General features: G+C 38.0%; 1 protein-coding gene across 1 annotated transcript; it reads left to right on the top strand.

Annotated features, from left to right (window-relative positions):
* The first annotated feature begins 17,247 nt into the window (after positions 1–17,247).
* On the top strand, positions 17,248–19,126 carry LOC145222702 (ribonuclease inhibitor-like). The gene is made up of 4 exons (XM_080088883.1): positions 17,248–17,428; positions 17,587–17,748; positions 18,019–18,180; positions 18,802–19,126. The coding sequence occupies exons 2-4, from the start codon at positions 17,632–17,634 to the stop codon at positions 18,964–18,966; spliced, it is 444 nt and encodes a 147-aa protein (XP_079945009.1). The 5' UTR covers positions 17,248–17,428; positions 17,587–17,631; the 3' UTR covers positions 18,967–19,126.
* Positions 19,127–21,641: the final 2,515 nt, after the last annotated feature.

Raw genomic sequence — 21,641 nt, 5'->3', positions numbered from 1 at the left:
TTCTTACACAAAAAAATTACACATACACACGCACGAACATGTTTGTACACGCAGATGCATAAAGAACACAAACATAAAAAATCTCTTGCGTGGCTCGAAATTGTATAGAAACGAAACACAGTATTTAAGCAGGTAGAACAAAAGTTGCAAACAATAACAAAAAGTGCACGTAATGAAAAAAACAAAAACGGTAGCAGTAAGCGAACGTTATTAAATCAAAACGAAAAGAGTGTGTATGTGTGATTCAGGAAAAAGAGTAGTTTATACGCTGAAAATGAATTTTATTTAAGAAAACACTAACATGGAAAATTTGTACATGACGGTAGAGAAACAAAACACGAAAAGCAAGTGAAAGTTGAAAATTTACGCAAGCCTTATCGCATGGAAATGCGCTGCCGCATTGGATAATTTTGCTTTGTGCACGTGTTGTTTTGCGTGAGTTTGTAATCATAACATGTGGTTTAGTAGCTGAGAATTAAGGCATCTGCTTGGGCACAAATTTTATGAATCATTTCGGTCCAACTGTAGCTTGTTTTCACTTAAAACTTATACTTTTATTTACTGTTTGCCAAAATACTGCAACAATAGAACAACCTGACTTATATATAAATTGTACCGTCGTATATCGCAAATGATTCAAGTAGTGCTAAAAATTAAAACGTTTTGCTTTGACAACACGAAACGTCATGTTGTTCTGACCAATGGAAGCAAAATCTCGGCCTTCACTACTGCAGGGTGGCGCTCGTGAGCAACACGAAGTTATTCATTACATCTTATGTCTGGAGAACGACCATCCGGTCCTTTTTACTTGATATGTGTGTATTAGAATGATTTGCAGAGGCGATTATGTTAGATTAATTGAAACTGTAAACAAGAAGTGGGAAAACTCATAATACTCTACTTCAAAACACGTTTACATTCACCAACATGCTAAAATTAAAAATATGTTGTGGATTCATGTTAGTTTCGACTTATTATTTAAAAACTATTTGTTTTGGGGATTTAGTGCCAAACTTACGTACGACAAATTTTTTCATCTCCTTAAAAGTATGTGTGACTTATTTGAGCTTAACACAGAGTCACTTTAGGAATGTGAAAAAACAAAACTTTAGGCCGCAGTTGATGCTGCAACCGCACTTATGCATGATTCTTCTAGCGAGGGGTGCACAAACTTTTTGCCATAACAGCCGCATCGCAGATACTTTTTTCACCAACGGCCGCCAAGTGTCTTCTTGTTTTTGTTATAAATACTAAAGTAAAAATATTCGATATACTATCTAATTGCGCCTAAAAAGCCAAAATTAATTATTACCTTGATGTACAGATTGAGCTGAAGGGCTAGCGATCGTTTTATTGTTTATGAAATCACCATCTTTATTGTAAGGCATGATGTGGTGCCTTTATCGCATTGTTGGCACACATTAGGCGTACAAAAAGCCGTACACTATGCCCACTAGGCTGGTAATACTCTTTTAGTCCCAAATCTGTTTTGAGCAGCTTTGAAATACCAACATATAATAAGTAAAGTATTACTTATGTCACGACCGCCAGTACATATGTTGAAGCATACATGTTCACGGCCACAAAGCTCGTATCCGTGTCCGCAGGTTGTGTACCCCTGTTGCAGACCAGTCTATTTTAACAAAAACACAATGTCACATAACTTTTTCTTATTTTTCAAAACTGTAACTTTATGCAATCAGTTTTGTTTCACGGCATTTGGTGTTCAACGACCAATCACATGTAGCAGCTTATTCGCATTCTGTCGCTTGATGTCGCTTGAACGCCGTATGGTGTGCAATTTTCGTGCATGTAATGAATTATAGTGGTGCCTGTCTTTTGTGCATTTTCCCCACGTTATTTTAGCGGTTGATCTTAATGATATAAGTCTGAATTAAAATTTTGAGATTGTGGTCAACTGTCCCGCGATTTATTTAAATTAGACTTTGATTTGTATTTTGTTTGTCAATTTTTACCAAAGTTTTATCTGTTTACCCAAGCGCGAATAACAATTAAGTAGATGTTAGCAATGATGTTACAGCTTGCAATTTGGAATGTTGTGACAAAACCAACCGAATTATTTGCGCTGCTGAAACGCTTGAGTGCGTTTTTACTTTCGCATACTTCGTGATGCGTGACGACGCCTCATCTCCTATCACGAGTTGTGACCTCATTTGCATTCAAGTTTTACTGCTTGACGGGACTAAAGCGCAGTTTAATTTGATCAATGCAGCGTTAAACGTTAAAATTCTACTGAATTGCGTAACGTGTGCTCTTCTACACGCGTTTGTTGTTATTCCAATGATAATTGTGGTCAGAACCGATCTTAACACCATAGTGTTGTCGTTAAAATTATATTTGCGCGACAAGATGTTAAAATGTTTTGTTTTCTACAAACGCCGTTTACTGGAAGCTGAGAAATCATACACTTGATGTCGCAATTGTGCGACTTGTGTGAAATCATGAACGACTCACGAATCACGGCGCATCCGGGACAGTGAGTGTAATATAACGCCACTTCCTGGTTACTTCAAGTCGTCACTTCCTTTAGAGGCAAAGGTTTCAGATATTGTGTTTTAAAATGCGTGCAAAGTTGTAAAATTTAGCTTGCGTTTTTTTTATCTTGCTTGCTGACGATTGTTGTACGTCACAAACTGACTCGAGGTGTAAGTTTTATCAGCGCCCAACGCGAGTGTCTCGTATAACTACATCAGTCGATTTGATCAAAGCTTAGTCAAAAAAGCAAGTTTTTTATTTCAAGTGGAAATTTACATAACACTCTCAATGTTTGAATTTTTTCTGATAAAAAAGTTTTTTAAAGGTTTGAATATTGATACTATTTCTTTTTAGATCAACTGTTGATCAAATACGATCAATGCATTTTCTTTGACTTTGTTGCCATACGTGTAACTGTGGTCTGTGGTTTAGCAGGTCACAAGTCATTAAAATTTGCTATCAGGTTTACTGTTTATTCAAAGGCATAATTTATGACAGAATATTGTTTTCTTGTCAGAATGGCGTCTGGGGTATTTTTAACAATAGCCGATTTCTAAATTACTTTGTTTATAGTATGAGAGTTAGCTTGTTGTTGTTGATTTGATGAAGGCATTCCGTAGCCGCGCAGTTTGTAGCAAAGTGTATTTAATACCTCGCAAGCGTTTTCGTACATCTATAACAAAATGTGGTTTTTAAGTAGGCCAACGTTTTCATGCACAGGTTCAAGGCATGTGAGGGATTCGCTTGTAATGGAATACACTACGCCACGTGTAAATATAAGCAGGTATAGTTAGCTTTAGGGTAGTAATCAGTTAAATACGTGTAGAAAAAGGCGCTGCATAGAACCAGAATAATTGTTTGTTTGTTTTTTGAATAATTGATTGTTGTGTGTTAAATTGAGTACTGATTTGGTTGGCGCAAACGCCTTTGTTACTACATGTTGTGAAGACATTTTAAACAAAATCCAGTTGATGAGCATAATATTTGGAACGTGTTACACGTGAAATAAGTGTAACTAAATTTACGTCTTGTACTTTGAGGCTAGTGCTCCAGCTATCATTTTTTCGTCTAAGCTTGTTACTGAAGGTTTAATGCTGTGTATGCATGACAGTATGTCTAAAAAGATTGGGCAGCGGCAACAAACGTTTGCCGACCACTGCATTAACGTGATGTCAGACTTATTCATTTAAATTTCGCGCGACCTTCCGTATGTCGTAACTAATACGCGAGCTTTTTGTTTGGTGTTAAACTTCACCGTCAGGTTTTGGAATCGAGTGTGAACTGGTTTAGTGGGATACTTTAAGGCTTGACATGTGACTACAAATCAGATCTCGTAAAGTGGTTTAGTACAACACCGTACCATTCAACGCAGCGCGACATTTGACATTAAATCATAGTTGTTTACCATGTCCGTCGGAACTTTACCTTTATTTGAAATCCTCATAATTTTGCAGCGATTTTGTATTTTAGTGCGGATCACTTAAAATTTGCCATCAAATGTAAATGTTTGCTCGTGTGTGAACCATTTTGTTTGCTCGTGTGTGACTTAGTAGAGCACATTATAACCCGACATGTCACTGTAAATCATGTCATTTTACTATGCCCTGTACACGTGTAAAAGCTCCATTGCTTCGTAAATATTTGCGACAAAAGGCAATGAATAGTGGGAAACAGATTTCGGCGTCGCGAGAATTGGGAACCTTTTAAGAGCAAGCTTAAAGCATAAAATTAATGCAGTGATGTCGGCTCACTCACGACAAATATTGGAAATGGGCGACTTGTTTGCTTGTCGTTAAACTTTATCGTAAAAATTGTAAATCATGTGTAAAGCGGCTTGGTACAACACAGCAATATTTAACACAGCGACATATGGCAATAAATCAGTGTAGTTTTATGATGTCCTGCCGGAGGAAAAGTCCGATTGTTTCGTAATTTTTTTCGTCTTTGGGTGACAAACTGTTGCGAAATAATAAAAAAACAGATTAAGGCGTCATACGTCAGAAAGTGGAAAAACCTTTTATTTTCAAACTGAAAAACTCTTTATAAAATGTTTGACAAACAACTTAACTATAGCCAGGTGCTTCGACAAAATAAATCCGCTACTGCAAAAAGCTTCATTTTTTGCTGCGCAATATTCACCAAGTTGGTTATCGGTGCGCAATGCAACTTTACAGTCATTCCAAGTTGTAAGTTTTGCAGCGAAGTTGTTTTTGCAATAACGGTGGTATGCATTTACAGTGGTTTTCCTTCAATAATCTGCCTAATTGGGCGACGAACGTTCTCAATATTTGCCTTACGTGGAAAACGAATGTCAAAAACTTTCCTGTGAAAGCTAAAGGCAATCACGTACACCAAGCCCAACCAGCTGTCGGTAATATCGAATAACACACTTTATCGCACTTTTATCGAAATGTAATTAATCTAGAAAATACAATTTTGCGGACTTAAAATTATTTTTGAACCATCCAATATTTCAATTCCTCGCGCTGTTTGTGAGAGGTTTGTGAGTTTGTTTGTTGTTATTTACTTATTAATGACACAATTTGTTAGTCTTCAAATGTAACAGGTTTAAAATAGGTTTAAGCAAGGGGTTGTTGTGTTAATACGCAAGCCTTCATTAGTATCCAAAAGTTACATTAGTATCTAAATACAATGATACATTGAACACCTTCAAACAATGAACCTGAGTAAGATTTTCTGTTGTTTGCTAATATTTGTCTTGACGAATTTTACTCTGTAATTTGTTAGACGGTAGGCTCAAACAGGCATGTATGTTAGACAGTAGTCTCACACAATTATCAAGTTTAATGATTTTATGCTTGTAAGCATGTCAGAAAACACGGAAAACCAACCTCGAAAAGAAAGTCCTAATCCAACTGATGCCCAAAATTTACGTAACCGTCCAAACTTGACACAAGAACCGGGTGACCGTGAGCTTCACACAAGACTGCCTCAAGGTTCACAACAATCTGGTGAAGTTGTTTCTCTACCCGAACAATCAAGGGATGTTGTACCCCGGCCACAGACAGTTCAAATGTGTCCATTCGACCAAGGGAACAAAGTTATAAATATTGTAAGACAAAGACACCAAGTTTGTGTTGATGTTAATTGTATTAATTTGTATGTTTTGCAGGATAAAGCAGAGGCGCCACAGTTTGGTGACACAATCACCCACACAACTGGACCAGTGTACAACGCACCAGTAGAACTTCATCAACACAACTATTATACAAAACAACAGCAAACGGTTCAACAAATATTCCAACAACCCTACACTGTTTTGGAAAAAGAAACCTCGCAAAAGTCATTTGATAAAACCCCTTCCGCATCACATCAATCATGCCGCAACCACCCGGCATCATCACTGGATACGGAACCAGAAATTATTCGTCATACTCCAACACAACCTGGGACAGCAACAAGCCAATCTACAGCTGCCCGTTGGTCAGCAGGTCAACATCAGAAAACAACTCAAAATACTACAAATGAAAAATGTAAGGACTTGTTTGCTTTGATTTAAAATACAAATTTCAATAGATGTTTCCGTGTAACAGAGGTTAGTACACAGAGTGGTGATGCAATTAGCTTTTAATATCATGTTTTGCTTAGGTGAAGAACTGTCGCTCCTGAAGAGAGTACTAATCTCATTGAATTTGCAACATAATAACACAGCGTTGTTTATACTGGCGTGATGCGATTTGCGTTCAACAGAACTTTTCTTGTTTAGGTGAGGAACTGAAAGCTCGACTAAAGAAAGAAGTCAAAGCCACTGCCACTGAAGCCACTGCCACTGAAGCAATTTTGATTTATGCGCGCGAACAGTCTTAACACATAAATGGATTTGAAAGTTTTGCATGATTACCTGGTCTAGATTCTGGGAATAATCTGAGTCCATACAGGATACGCTTGAAGTTTGTAATTATTCAAAATAATAAACATATTTTTCGCTAATAACGACAGCACAAAATTCTTCTGTAAATTTTGTTTTTAGATTGGCTGTTTTCGAAACTGAAATTTTATCGCGGACCGGTCAACAAAAAAACCACAAACATTTAGCAATGAAAACAACTACGTTAGTTCATCATCCACGGGATACCTAGGCAAAATGTTTTAAAGCACTAAAGCTGAAAAAGTATACGGCCCGGTAACAAACTTGTCGCAGACCGGTACCGGGCCGCGGACCGGCGGTTGCCGACCACTGAGATACAGAATACGCATTAGGTGTTAACGCATAAAAGGTTTGTTACAATTCGAAATAATCAGCACATTTTGTTGCTGGTAACAACACCAATTAACCCTTCTGCATAGATTGTTTCTAAAATTGCCTTAATCAGTGTCAGCAGTAGATTTTGACTCTTACGGATTTTTTTTTTTTTTGGCACTGTAAAACATATTAAGTCATACGTACCATAAGAGATCGCGTTAGTCTTTCCCGATGACTGATAAACCTCACAAATCAAGCAGTCACTTAACTATTTGTTTCTTTCGTTTCACATCTAAACCCCGTTATGCTTCCAGGCAAGAGACTTTGATCTGCATGATTATGTGTTAAGCAGCTGTAGTCTACCCATGACAACAAAAAGTTTTCACCACACATCGTCACATTGGGTCAATTCGCAAATTTCAAACGAACAACTCAAAAATTACGTACTAAGCGACTTAAAATATCAAAATCGTATTAGTATCCTCACAGATACGCCAGGTCGTTGAATGTATTTAGCCACTGCAAAAGCGTCATACCATATTACTTCAGGATGCATTAAATTCCTAGCGGAATGCAATTCATTAACAAATGAACATCTTGTTTATTGCCTGTTGTAGTATTTAGTATATTTATAAACTAATCAACTATTACTCTGCAGCCGCAACTTGTCCAAAAATAACCTATGCAAACCGCTACACAACTTAACTTCCTCATTGAAGGATTTCACTTTATTTTACACTGTAACACATAAGTTACTACCAAATGTCATGTAGTACCCTTGAGTTGTTTTACCTACCAACTAAAAAAGACTTAAAGCCTCTGTAACACTTTTTATTGATCTGCCCTTACGTATCAGTAATTTCATTAAAATCTCTTCTTTGTGTCCAAAAAATAGGAAATGGATAGATCTTTTTTTAATCGAGCATTATTCTTAGAGAGAAAGTGTTAAACGGAATTAAACCAGGAGTTGGCAATTAAATCGTTCCTGGTATCACTGTACAAAGGACCCGTTCAACAAAGGGCCCTACTGTATAATTTTTTGTAAATTGTAAACTGATTTTGTGCAAGCGATAAATACTTTGTAAGCCAATGCTTGGCTCATATTTCACGCAAATCTTATAAGCACTGCACATACAGGAACATAATCCTTTGTTTATTTTGTTTTGTTACGAATTGACATGTGTTATTTTGTTTTAACATCAGCAAAAGAGCCTAATCCTTTCCGACAACAAAATCGGTGATCTGCCTGTAACTTTATTGGCTCGTTGTCTTCACAAAATCGACTTGCTTGTGCTGAGGGGATGTGACATCGGAAGTGAAGGAGTGAGACAACTCTGTGATTCTGTACTGCAACTGGAAAAACCTGTAAGTAATTTTGTGTATGCGCGTGAACAGTCTGAAACGTTTTGCATGATTACGTGGTCCAAATAACCTGATTCCATACAGGATACGCATTAAGTGTTGACGATAAAAAAAATTTGTTACATTTTGTCGCTGATAACAACAGCATAAAACTGTTTAGCAAAGTATGTCTTTAAATGGCCTTTAATCAGTGTCAGCAGTAGATTTTGTCTCTCTCCGATTATGTTTGTCGGCACTGCCAACAAATGTTATATCATACCATAACAGATCACGTTTGTCTTTCCAGATGATGAATAAACATCACAAATCAAGCAGTCACATAGCTATTTGTTCTTTTCGTTTCACATCTAAATCGCGTTATATGAGTTTGTGTTTAATAGCTTTAGTCAGCCCATACCAGTAAAAAGTTTTTCCCATACATCGTCCGATTGGGTCAACACGCATGCATCAAACGAACAACCTAAAAAATAACACGTTAAGCGACTTAAACATAGCAAAACTGCAATAGCAACCTCACTGATGACCCCAGGTCGTCAGATGTATTTCGCCAATGCTCAAGAGTCGTGACATATGACTTCAGGCTCTATTAAATTCCAAGCGGGATGCAAGTCATTTTATTTAACAAATGAACATCTTGTTTATTGCCTGTTCTGGTGTTTAGTAGATTTTATTACAGTACATTTTACAAAGAGACATTGTGCTTACTTCTCTTCAGGGTTCAGCGAATTTAATAAATTATTTAACACTGTGCAGTAAGTCACAACATGGCAAAATGAAATGTCTGACATATCGCGAAATAAATAACCGAGAATGCAATGTTTATGTCACTCAAATATTTTTCCACATCGTTTGACACATTGTGTTAGAATAAAACAATCTCAGCTCAATGTGGTCAATGTAAAACCTGAAGCTTAAATCCGACCTACGAAAAACGCTTCACAGACGTATTTATGGCTCCCCTAGTGTCAGACACGATATAAGCGTGAGCAAAACAGCCAAGAAGGTTAATAAAACTAAAGGCAAAACACAACAGTTATAAGATAATGCGCTGCTGAATTTGGTGATGTTAACAATAAACAACTGGAAAATATTATGTTTGAAACGATGTACCATTGTATTCTTCGGAATATTACCTTGCTTAGTAATGTCAAATAAAATATATTTGTGTATTTTTTTTTATTTTGATGTCCTGCCATCATGCTGTTTACGTACTATTACGTAATAAAATGACATCATAAATTTTTAATTGATTTCCGTAAAAATACATCCATGATGCTGATCGAATTCACTTAGCACTCTTTTGTTCAGATGGAATATCTTGATTTGTCTCGGAACAACCTGACAGATGAAAGTGCAAAGTCATTGGCTCGATGTGTTCACAACATCAGCGATTTGTGGGTTTGGGGAAACAACTTCACAGAAGCAGGGAAGAATCTCATCAAATCAAAGTCGCAAGGAGAAGTTGTGTTCAAACTCTGAAATAAAAAGTTTTTACTATGAACAAATCCAAACAAAACTTTTGAATGTTGCGTTGATTAACAACTCTGATTCTTGTGCCTAAAATATAGGGGTGACGTGCATGCAGGACACCATGCTAAACGTTCTTATAAATCATGTTTTCATGTTAGTTACAAAACAGTTTTTACTTTGGTGTCTTAGTATATCCGTCCATATTGCTTTGTTGTGGCACTCTCGCTCTTGTAGGCCTTTTTTTTTTTTTTTTTTTTTTTTCACGGGGTTCGAACCCAGGACACTCCCGGGGACGAATCCCGATTAAGGTTTTTTTTTATGTCTGTATGTGGGTCAGGCGCGCCAGACCATTCGGCCAAGTTCCTGCCCTGTAGGCCTTACACTTTCACACACTGTTTCAGTACCACAATCTAGCGCCACCACTGGTGACAATATTGGTCAGTATGTTGGCTTTGAAGTAAACTCATTTTCCTATTTTTATTGCATATATTCGTTAAAATGCCAATCTTTATTCGAGTTCCTACTTAGTCTGACCAATTTAATATTTATTTTTTATTTCCGCACATTCTGACGATTTGTTGTGACGTATTCATTATTGTAACTTGTATTTTTGAATCAAACCTTTGAATGTAAACCTTAGTTAAATCATGTAAATAGCCTATTTTTCTGTGCTTGTATGCTTTTGATACTGTCACTTGTTGAAAACTGAAAGGCTGTAAATCTGTTTTGTTTCAAAGTTTTACTAAATACGTTACTGTGTTTTTTAAATTGTATTTAATTCTTGTACTTTTCTGTGCATTTGTTACTTTTCATTGTCAGCGCCTCGTATCGTGAATATAATATCAGGCGAAACGATAAGATTTAGTTTATGGGTTCAGATTCATGTTCGGTTTCCTGTTTTCTGATTTTATTTGTCAAGTTTAACTGAAAATTATAAATGACTACGTGGTTTAAACTTTAAATCTTGGATATTTTCGTTGGGATTTTGCTTTTTTTGACTGTTCAAACACACACTGTATGTGTTTCCCAAGTCCATGTTTATTTTGAACACAAACCGATCGCCATTGTCGCCGCTTTTGGCCTGATTCTCTGTAGTATTTGTGTGGATCTCATGATAATCTACTCTCGATCGCCACCACCCCAACTTCTCGTTTCTGACTTGGTGCCAACACGTGCCAACCGCATTATTGCAATATTTAATAGACTTTTCCATTTAGGGTGGTTGAAAGTGGTTGTTTGTTTGTCATCCGGCTTGATTTAATTAATAAATGTGCCTTAATTTGGTTGCCCAATCTAAGTTACAATCTATTCTATCCGATCACTCACTTTACAATAAATTACTTTTGCAAGTTTTGTTTGACCACACCTACAGCTGCAAACTCGTTAGATGATCTTAACCAAAAGTAAAAGTGGCCCCAAGTAGTTTCGTGATGTACAGTCGGTTACTAGGGCCAGGTATATCACGCACCGATACGATTTAACAGAAATCGCTTGTACCGTACTCGTACAAGTTGTACGATTAAAGAGCTTTGGGTTGCTTCTGTAGAAGCATTGGTGGTGCAGCATTTTTTAAAAAGAGTCGGATTTTAGTTTATGTCATTAGGTGCAAGAAAAAAGCGCCGTAGAATATCCGTCAGTTTCGGCATGTACGGAAGTGTCACAAAACCCTCTGTTTTAGGATGGGTCACCTGTTTGGGACAAGTTGCCCGTCGATCATGAAGAATCCAGTTAGCCGTTAAATTTCAAGGCTTTGCGAAGCTCTGCCAGTTCCGCATCGCTATGAGTGCACAAGCGTCGTGCCTGATCTTTCAAGGAACGAACCCCACCCCTTTTCTGGTATGTGATGTGATGAGATCGAAAATTGAGATACCTGCCGGGACTCGTTGGCTTGTGGTACACTCTCGAGTACAAGACACCGTCATTGGTTCTTGTGACTAAAAATGGAAGACAGTTTACCGACTGGAGTTCCATGGTAAACCGAATGCTTGGCTGCGGCTCGTTGAGATTCCGTAGAAATGCCTCAACCTTGTTCTTAGCAATGACACAAAAAATGTCGTCAACATATCGCCGCCAGGATCTTGGTGGGTTGGCAAATGTTGATAAGACTTTGAGGCCTAATCATTCGTTTGCCAGAAGAGCTCTACAAACTTGAAATGTGGTACTGGTTGTAAACACGTACGATAAACAATTAGTATCAACCAAAATAAAAACTTGAATCATATTAATTAATGTTTCTGAACCAAACAAATTTGTTTAGTTGTTGTGAAAATAATTACGATGGGGATTTTCCCATCGGCGATTTTAAAAAGTTGCCTACAGCCACCAGCTTTAGTAGGTTAAAAATAAAATGTTTAACTGGAGTGCCGTTGGATGGCTAGCACACTAGCCAATACGGACGACCTATGTCTTATTATCAGCTGCACTAATGAGACTTTAGGTCGAAACAGTGTGCACTGCCTGCAGCTCAAACTGTTTTACTTTAAAAAAAAAAAAACTATTATACGACGTTTCTTTTCTCATGGTATGGATTTAATGATGTAACAATATGCAAGCACAATTACGCAAACAAGGTCAACGTGTGGCATAAATTTCCCGTCAATTTCTCACAAAACGAAAGTTGCTCTTCACGAACTTCATTGTCCAGTACACGCAGTTTGATATTCGCAACAAACAATCAAACAGATCTCTTTTGTTGTAGCACCACTTAATAAGTCTAAAAAACAAAACCTGTTTGTTGACAGCAATGGTCATTTTATTGGATTTGTCTCCTCACTTCCATTTGACTTTCAGAACCAAAGGGGTGTTGAGCAATGAATAGATGGTATAAGTGGTTGTATTTTTTAGGTTTTTTTCCGTTTACATATCTGTATTTATATTTGTATGTAAAACTGCCTTCTAAAACTGCCAATAGCAATTTGGTTTGTAGGTTTATTCAAACATGCAAAAACATTGTTTGTCTGAAATTTTGTTAATACAGTACTGTGATTGATTGGTTTGGTGCTTTTATAAAAGACTTTGTTAAAATTACTCTGCATTAAAAATCAGTGAAATAGTACATTATACATTGGGAAGAATTTATTTTGTGTGCTGTGTACAGTTTTTCTGTCCACTTATATGCTTTGTCCACATAATGTGGTATTTTTGTTATCCTTGTGTGTTAGCATAATAATATGAATTTGTTTTCATTATTTTTAGGTAAAAAGACTGGATTGTTGTGCACTGGGTTTGTATTTGGCATAAATGTTATATTTCAATCCAAACTGTTTTTAGTCATGGACAAGATTCACAAAAAGTTAATCAAACATTTGTGACAGATGACACTGATAATTATTCTTTTTAGGCACTGTGCATAAGAATTACAATCAGATATATTTACTGCTTTATTCAACTAACTTGTGTGTGCTAAGAAACAGCTGATTTTTCTAAAACCAAAGCAATGAAATATGTTGTTTACATGGAGATATGCTTTTATTGTGACTGAGACAGGACCACTTTTAAAACAAACATGCACATTTATAAAGTAAGTCAAAACTCGTCGTATTACTCTGGTTGTTATACTCTTTTTAAGGAAGCAAAATTTGAGACTTTACTACTGCGCTCGTCTGCGACAAACGTAATTTACCACATTATATATATATATATATATATGTATATAACTTACATATATTTTTTTAATGATTGTTATGATGTATGAGAAGTCCGAATTGGACAATAAAACCTCTTTATTATGTAAATCGCAAATGATTTAACTAGTGGTAAAATGAAAACGTTTTGCTTTAACAGCACGAAACGTCATGTTGTTCTGACTTTTATACCCTAATTAAGAAAGCAAAATATAAGTCTCCATTACTGCAAGGTGGCGCTCGTGAGCAACAGAAGTATTTCATGACATAATATGCTATTAGAAACATGGACTTGCATAATGTATGCGAAGTATGAAATTCAGATCAATCGGATGTCTCGAAAACCTTTAAAAACGTAAAAATCATTTTCGCTTGTTATGTGTGTATTAGAATGATTGGCAGGGGCGATGAGCTGAATGGAAGTTTAAGCGAGATAACTAAGTGTCATGTTACCTCACTTCAGTACAGTTTTATATTTTGTTTAAGATTGAAGCCCATTCAGTGGACACGCTTTATTTGTCCATCCAATAGCTTTTGGGAAGCTTTTCGACCAGTCAGCGTGTACAAATGCCTGAAAGAATGCACTTGTGATGCTTTGTGAATAGATACCGTAGATCGTTTGAAGTTGGGTTGTGACCAAAGCACTTGTGGTAATCAGAACGATTTTTTATGTTGTATTTGTTTCAAATGACAAAGTAGAGTTGGTATTTAGTTTACTGTGAATGTCAAGAGTATAGACTGCGTAAAAGCTCATGGTACCAGTGCGTAGGCAAAATCCCCTTTTTGCTGACAAAAAAATAGATACTTCTTTGATAAGTTAGAGCGTTGTACATTGCATCCCTTGTGGTTTTCGAAGAGTAAATAGTGTTTTGGATTTTTTCATCATGACGTCACGCACTTATTTCTTAAACAGTCGTACAACAATTTTTGAGGTCAATACCAGTGATGGCTTAACTCGTCGTAAAACAACATTTTTTGTTGTTGGTGTGTTCCGATACTTGCATTCACACAGTTGTTGTCGGAAATCAGTCACAACATTTACCTAAAGTCCCTGTTAAATTTGTTTTGATATCGTCAATTGTTCTTAAAACGCCACCCAAACCCTAAACGTGGTAGAATTGTCATTGGAAAGTTTTTGTATCACGTCAAACAATCGGTCTTTGTGACCAACGCTTTCAGAAATAAAAGTATGCAACGTGATACAATGAGTCAATGGGCTGAAAAGTTTGGGAATCAATGAGACCAGCTGATGTGTATTGTATAATCTGGCGTCCGTAATCCAGCGGCCTCACAAGTGGTATCACATCATAATACAAATTAATACAACAAAGACGTTGCATTGACGGAATTGTATTAAACTAAAAACCTTTGTCGATTTTCTTTTGGTGAGTTTTTGTCTGTGTCAAAAAGGTGACCCAGCTGAAGTTTTATCCATCAAGGTCAGGTGGTCGATGTTTTATTGATCTGTCATAGAAGATGCGATTGGGAAACCGCAGTACATGAGTTTTTGTTGCTTTACTTAAAATGCTTCCCGTTGCATACATGTTGTATAGCCAACGTAAGGTCTTAGGACTTTAATTCTGGCTAAACTGCATAATGAGTAACACTGTTAAACCACCCAGTCCCACCCAAAGACCTTCAAAACAACCGTTGCCGTCGGACGCAAAGGGCGAAAGTTCTGTTTTAAACGTGGTAAGAGCCGGTTTATTCCGTTTACTTTTAAGAATAATAAACCAAGTGTATGTTCAGAAAACCAACACACTCATTTTGGGAGACATAAACATTCACACATCGGGACCAGTATACAACGGTCCAGTTTACAATATCATAAACCCATACATAACAACGGAGCAAACAAATGAGCTAGCTCACTTGTCGCCGTTGGATTCCTTACGTGATAAAGGGCCTACATCCCATTCCCCTTCTACATCTACATCTTCCTTGCCTGCACATCTGCCAAAGTTTTCTGAACACAACCCTTCCAGCTCAAAGCAGCTAGACATCGAACCAAGTCTTGATCAAAGCAAGTCTTTTACATCCGTATTTTCAACCATTTTGGGTTGGGTTTGGTACGGTAGGAACAAAAGGTAGTTGTGAAAGGTCTGCATGTAGTTTAAGCAGCAAGCAAGTTTAACCATTTTTGCACGTTCTGCAGGTTTCATTCAAATCAACAACTTGGCGATCCTGTAACAGAATTAAAGGCGATGCTCCAGATAAGAGTGAAGGCCATCGTCAGCGAAGAATCCACACTAGCTAAGTTTTCCGATCGATCCATTCCGACCGTCAACCTTTCCATAGCGCTCGAGCCCCAGCGAATTGACGACGATTTTCAAGAAGTCGGACACTATCCTGATGAACAGGAGGTTTGCACAGGTGCAGAAATTACCTGTGAAAAAATGTTCGCTCGTGCGAAGAAAACGGCCCAGCACGAAGCAAAGAAAAACTATACACGAGTCGATAGAAAAGCTATACACGATTACGTTGAAAAACATGGAAACGTGGTAGCTGTGGTGGGTCAAGCTGGCATAGGAAAGACGACCTCAGCCAAAAAGTGGGCCAAGCAAATTTTAGGGAGAGAAATGCTCGAAGAAACATCTTTATTATTCTACATTGTAATCAGGCGCATTGACTTCACAAAAGAGATGACACTTATTGAGTTTCTTCTCTCCAGCATGTCGATAAAGTGCACGTTTGCTGGAAAGGAATCAGAAATTCTCAACGCCATTCGCAGTGACCCGAATGTTGTGATGATTTTTGACGGTTTAGACGAGGCAACATTTAAATCGTTTTCTACTCATGTACCACCACCTTTTCTACATTCGAAGTCAAAGGCGGAAAACTACTTGAAGCATTTAGCAGGAGGAAACTTGCTGCCACGTGCTCGAAAGATTTTCACATCACGGCCAGCTCAACTATATAAGCTTCATCCATGGCACCGACCTACTTTTATAGTTCAAATACAGGGGTTGACTCCAACATCACAAAATAAACTCGGACGTCAGATATGTGGTGACAGATACGACCTCATACAACATAAGCTGGTCCAAAACAGCAACGGTTTTGCATACTGCTATGTTCCTGTCAATTTCATATTGACACTTAACTACCTGATGAATTACGATGGAGATATTCAGTTTGTTTCAATCACACGAGTTCTTGCTTTTACTTGTAGTCAATACGTAACAACACCACATCTGAAGGGCCAAGATTGCGAGTTGGGCAAAATGGCAGGAATAGCCTGGGTGGCCTTTCAAAACATGGAGATGCTAATTAAAGAAAAAACATTTAAAAAGGCATGTGTCAAGAATTCCACAGCGAGTGCGTTTACCGACACCTCTGTCACAAAGCACGCAAATTTTAAGCTGGTGATACAAGACGAACACAAAGTTAGTTTTTTCTCTCACAACATCTGGGAGGAGTTTTTCACTGCTTTCTACCTGATGATGATCATATCCCTTGACGAGTTTAAGAAAATCCTCAAGCAGCTTCTAGACGACAGATGGGAAGTTGTTTCCAAGTTTGTTTTCGGGTTTTGCGATCCTTCGGTTTTCCATCAACTCGAACCTCTTGTCCCCGAAAGTTCCAGTGAGGTTTGGAAGCAAAAGAAATCCATCCTTTTGAACTTTATCAGGTCTCTTTTAAATCACAGCAAACAAGATACCTGGCGTGTTTGCAGCTGGGCTCATGAGTCAAATGATCCCAAAATTGCTTCGTGTGTTGCTTCTCTTCTTCCTGATGAGCTCGACCTTCGTGATTCATCTCTACTCCCAGTTGACATCGAAAACCTTTTCTTCGTCCTTCAGCACCGAGCAACACCGGTATTACAGCAGTTGTATAACAGTATATTGGCACAACACAAGCCTGTGAGCATGGATTAAACATGTTAACTACACTAACATGCTGAAAGTCTGTCTTTACTTTCAAGAAATGCTGTAAAGTAAACCAAGTAAAATCTAAGACGTAAGGTACATAGGGATTTTACACCAGCCTTTGGTAACAAGTGTCAAGATGTAGTTGTGTTAAATCATTTGCATGTCTATCGGGCGCCATCTAGCTTGCATATTGTTAGTTATCCTGTTTGTTTGCCTTTTAGCTGAGAAGACTCGATCTATCCGAAAACAATGTGGGAGTCTTGGAAGCAACTTCACTGGGTCGATGTCTTCATCGATGTCGGCGGAAACTTCTCGTAAAAGAGCTAGTGCTGGTGAATTGTGCGATCGGAAGCGAGAGCGTTGTCAAACTCTGCGATGGGTTGAAAGATTTAACAGAACCGGTAAAACGTTCCTCATTTATTTGCAAATGAATCGTGTCTGATTTTGCACAATTGAACAACAAATGTGTGAGGAAATGTTACAATCCAAAAAAAAAAATACACATTCACGGAAAGGGTATAAACTTTAAAATGGCTGTTTTATTTTACATTAAAATCAGCTCAAAAGACTCGACCTCTCCCACAACGTAATCGGCACTTCTGGAATGGCTTCCTTGGCATGTTGCATTGCCAACATGGAGAAGCTGAAACTAAAGGAATGCAACATCGGAAGTGAAGGCGTCGAGAAACTCTGCGATCAAGTCGGAATGCGAACAAAACCGGTAAATACGAAATGAAAACTGCAACGTTGATAAACTCTGAACATACTCCTATCAGTCATCAGTGAGACCAATGTCAAAAACCGGAGGTAGTGTTTGATCTGACTTCAAAAACACAACCATTATAATCATTATTACACATTGAAAGTGTCAGTTGACACCATGTAGATGGTGACCACAAACTGAGGATTTCCTCTTGTCAAACAGTGTCATAAAATTCAATGTCACATGTCACAAAGTTTAGTAATATAATATTCGTTGCTTTATAATTAGATGAAGAAACTCGACCTCTCTCACAACAAGTTCGGCAAAATGGGTGCAACTTTTTTGGCTCGTTGCCTTCGAAACATTGAAGAGCTTGACCTACGGGGATGTCAGATCAGAGATGACGGTGCTGGTGAACTTTGCCATCATGCTGAAAAGTTAGGGAAGCCGGTAATAAACATATTTATTAAAAGTAAATTTAAAGCACAATGACCTTGCTGTGCCTTGGGAATATTGTTGCGCATTGCCCAAGAAAAGAAATAACCCGACGTTTCATAACGAAACCAAGAACGCTAGAAACCGACATCTTTATGACGAAACCACGAACACTAGAAACTTACACTGACCGATCAACTGAGTCAGTGGCACACAACCTACGGCCGCTGATACAGATTTATGCGGCCGTGCATTAAATAACCCTTGTTTGCTAGACATTTGGTTAGACAAACATTAAGCGTTTGTTGGCTCGAAGCATATAAACACATATGGTGACGTCCTGAAGGCACTTAGGAGTAATCGACAAATTGTTTAGTTTAATCTACAAACAAAGTTAGAATCAAATTTGATTTTATGGACAAGGCTATGTAATAACTTAATATGAAAAAAAACTCCTACTAACTGTAATTTGACGGCGGTTAGTGAAAATAAACCTGTTATTTATTGTGTAACAATTAGGCATCAGCGCACCATTTGCACACAATTGTAATTTCGAAAATAGTCGTCATGCTCTTATGATTGTTGCCCCAAAATTGTAACTTTTATTGTATAAAATAGCCTTATGGTTTCATTTAGATGAAGTTTCTGAATCTATCTGTGAACAACCTGACGAATACAAGTGCCGAATCATTGACTCTCTGTGTCCACAAAATCAAACGTTTGAGGCTTTGGAACAACAACTTCACAGAAACGGGAAAGAATCTTATCCGATCAAAGTCGCAAGGAGTAGTTCAGATGTAGAAACTTAAATTTAAATTGATAGTTGTTTTTTTAAGTTTGGTGCAATTATTTGCGTGCAAGTTTCTCGTTTTAAGTATTCTTTTTGTGTAGTTTACAAACCTATTTTCCTCATAAGCTTATGAAACGTTTGAATTTTATTTTGAATGCAAACGTTGACACATTCGGCTTAATGCTGTCATGCTTACTCTGTGTTTTTGAAAACTCTTTTGATTTGTTTTGTTTTTTTTCTCGGCCCTTTTCTATGAGCCCTATTTTGTAAACTGTATCTTATTTCTTCTACTTTTAAGAATTTTATCGGAATGTTTTTCTTAGAGAAATTTGCTGAAACTGTGTGATCCTGTGCTTTGTTTGTGTGATTTGAAAAAAAGCAACAGTTTTAGCAAAAGTTGTGCTTGCCAAACTCTTGTCTGTTTAAACACAAACCCCTGTAGTTTTCGCCGTCCCTTTCTTTCCCGATCATTAGTTTGTATTTGTGTGCTGCTCTTTTGTTAGTCCGCACAAGGCCGGCAAAGCTCGACTGTGTCGCCTAAACACATTTTTTTTTATTAAAATAACTACAATTTCATATTAGTACTGTTTTTATAATGATATATTGTCTAAAATCAAATGTCAGGAAACAGTCTTTTTTTCGGAGCGATTGTGTTGTGGATTTATCTGAGACAGGCCCATCTTATTGCGTGTGAGTAAGAAACCTGTCTTAGTCGACTATAGTCTGTTAGCGCAAGTTTATTTTCTAACGATTGCTCTATTTGTGTGCATGTTTTAGTGAATATTCGCTTGCTGTTCAGTTTTATTATTTTCTCCCAAACATGTCAATCGTCGCCCGATATTCCTTGACAGGCTTCACGGGAGCAAAGTGAATCTGGTGCACAGCACGGGGGACCAAAAGGTCTCGGGCCCTATTTTAACATTATTATGGGCAATTACGAACTCTTTTATCTTTATCGCTTGATAGTTATAGCTTTGAAATATTTCTGCTTATTATTAGGTGTCTTTTGATACAAATGGCAACCCATCTAGTATGGTTATCGTTTGAATAGGTACCAGGAAAAAAATCTCGCACCAGTGCATGTTTTCCCTGCAGGGCCTTTATATTTACTGTGCAAGCCAATGTCAACCCGCGGCAGATCGGACACCCAAGAAAAATGCGCGACGGCGTGTGTATTTTGTTCGCCCAAATGTATTTTGTTCGCTTTTGGTATAAAAACCCGATATTCACTCAGAGAAATTCATTTAATGCAGATGTTTTCCATGAACCTCCAAAGTGGTTGAAAACCCCTAGGTTCACGAACTGTAGCTGAGGTTAAGTTGCTTTAACTGTTTACCACAGCCTATCCTACTTTGCGTACCCAAAACTGTGTTCAAGCACTTTCGGTACAGAGTCGGTCGCTAAACGCACATATTATGTCACAACACATGTCAGTGCCCGAATTTTTACATATGTAAGCTCATGAAGGTATAAGAGTGTAAAAATAAAACGACTTTAGCCTACTTAAATTGGGATTTTAAAGAAACCAGGGAGTTAACCGGAACTGAACCCGAGCCCGCAAACCGGTTTGAGCAGTTAATTTTATTAAACCCGAACCGGAGTTGAACCCCATATTTTGTTTGGCGTGGTACCCGAACCGGTACCGAACCAGAAAAATGCAGTCTGTTTTATATTTTGTGATTTTTTTCAAAACAGCCCACTGAAGAATACATGAGATAACACGTAATAAACAGTACACGGGCAAAAGCCAGGTAGACGATGGAGTAGAATTAAATTAAAACGAATAAAAATTTGAATCGGTTTGAAAACCGCAAACCGGTTCGGACCAGGTAATTTGCCCAAACCGGAACAAAACCTGAACCCGAAAATATACATTTTCAAAACCTGAACCGAACCCGAACCCTTCAAAACAAAACCAAGTGAACCCGAACCGAACCTGGACCCATATGACAAGCGATTCGACTCCCTGAAATATTCCATTTACTGCCAAACATTTTTTTGGATCGATGTGAAGATAGTTAATTAGGGGGCTTTCCCTTATTCAAAAATTTTTAATGCTGCTGCATTATCGATTGACAATTGGCTATTTGTATTTGAGTTGAGTTGTGTTTTAATTCGTCGGGTGAAGCAAATTGTTCAAGCGCAATTGCGCTAAAATATTCACCAAGGCGGAAATAGCTGCGCAACGTTAAGACGTTAAAAAGCGCGACAAAATTTGTGGGGGCAAATTTGGTATAGAAGGTTCACGACTTAACGCGCTGCATGTACGCCGCAACGCCGATACAACAAGAATGTGGCAGGGTCAAACATTGGAGGGTGGTTTAGGCATCAAGACTGGAGGGGTTACGTTGGTGGAACCAGTCAAGTTGGGACCTAAAAGCCAACCATCCCAGTTAGGGCAAGAGACCTCGGTCACGTCTAAAACTGCGGGCCCGCTTGGCCCACTTGGCTTGCTTGGCCCAGCACTTCATGCAATTGAAAAACTGCGGGCCCACTGTATCCAGTGCTTGTCGCATCTCTCGCAAGTATAAAAACTGCAGGCCCGCTATATCCATGTCTAAAACTGCGGGCCCACTTGGATCACTTGGCCCAGCACTTCGTGCAATTGAAAAACTGCGGGTCCACTATATCCATTGCTTGGCCCGTCTCTCGCAGGGAAAACGGGCTAAGTGCTGGGTCAAGTGGG

The sequence above is a fragment of the Phallusia mammillata genome, chromosome 4 (assembly GCF_965637545.1).
Source record: "Phallusia mammillata chromosome 4, kaPhaMamm4.hap1.1, whole genome shotgun sequence".
In the NCBI taxonomy this organism is placed as follows: domain Eukaryota; kingdom Metazoa; phylum Chordata; class Ascidiacea; order Phlebobranchia; family Ascidiidae; genus Phallusia; species Phallusia mammillata.
The sequence above is the reverse complement of the archived record's forward strand: the minus strand, read 5'-3'. Positions and strand labels throughout refer to the sequence as shown.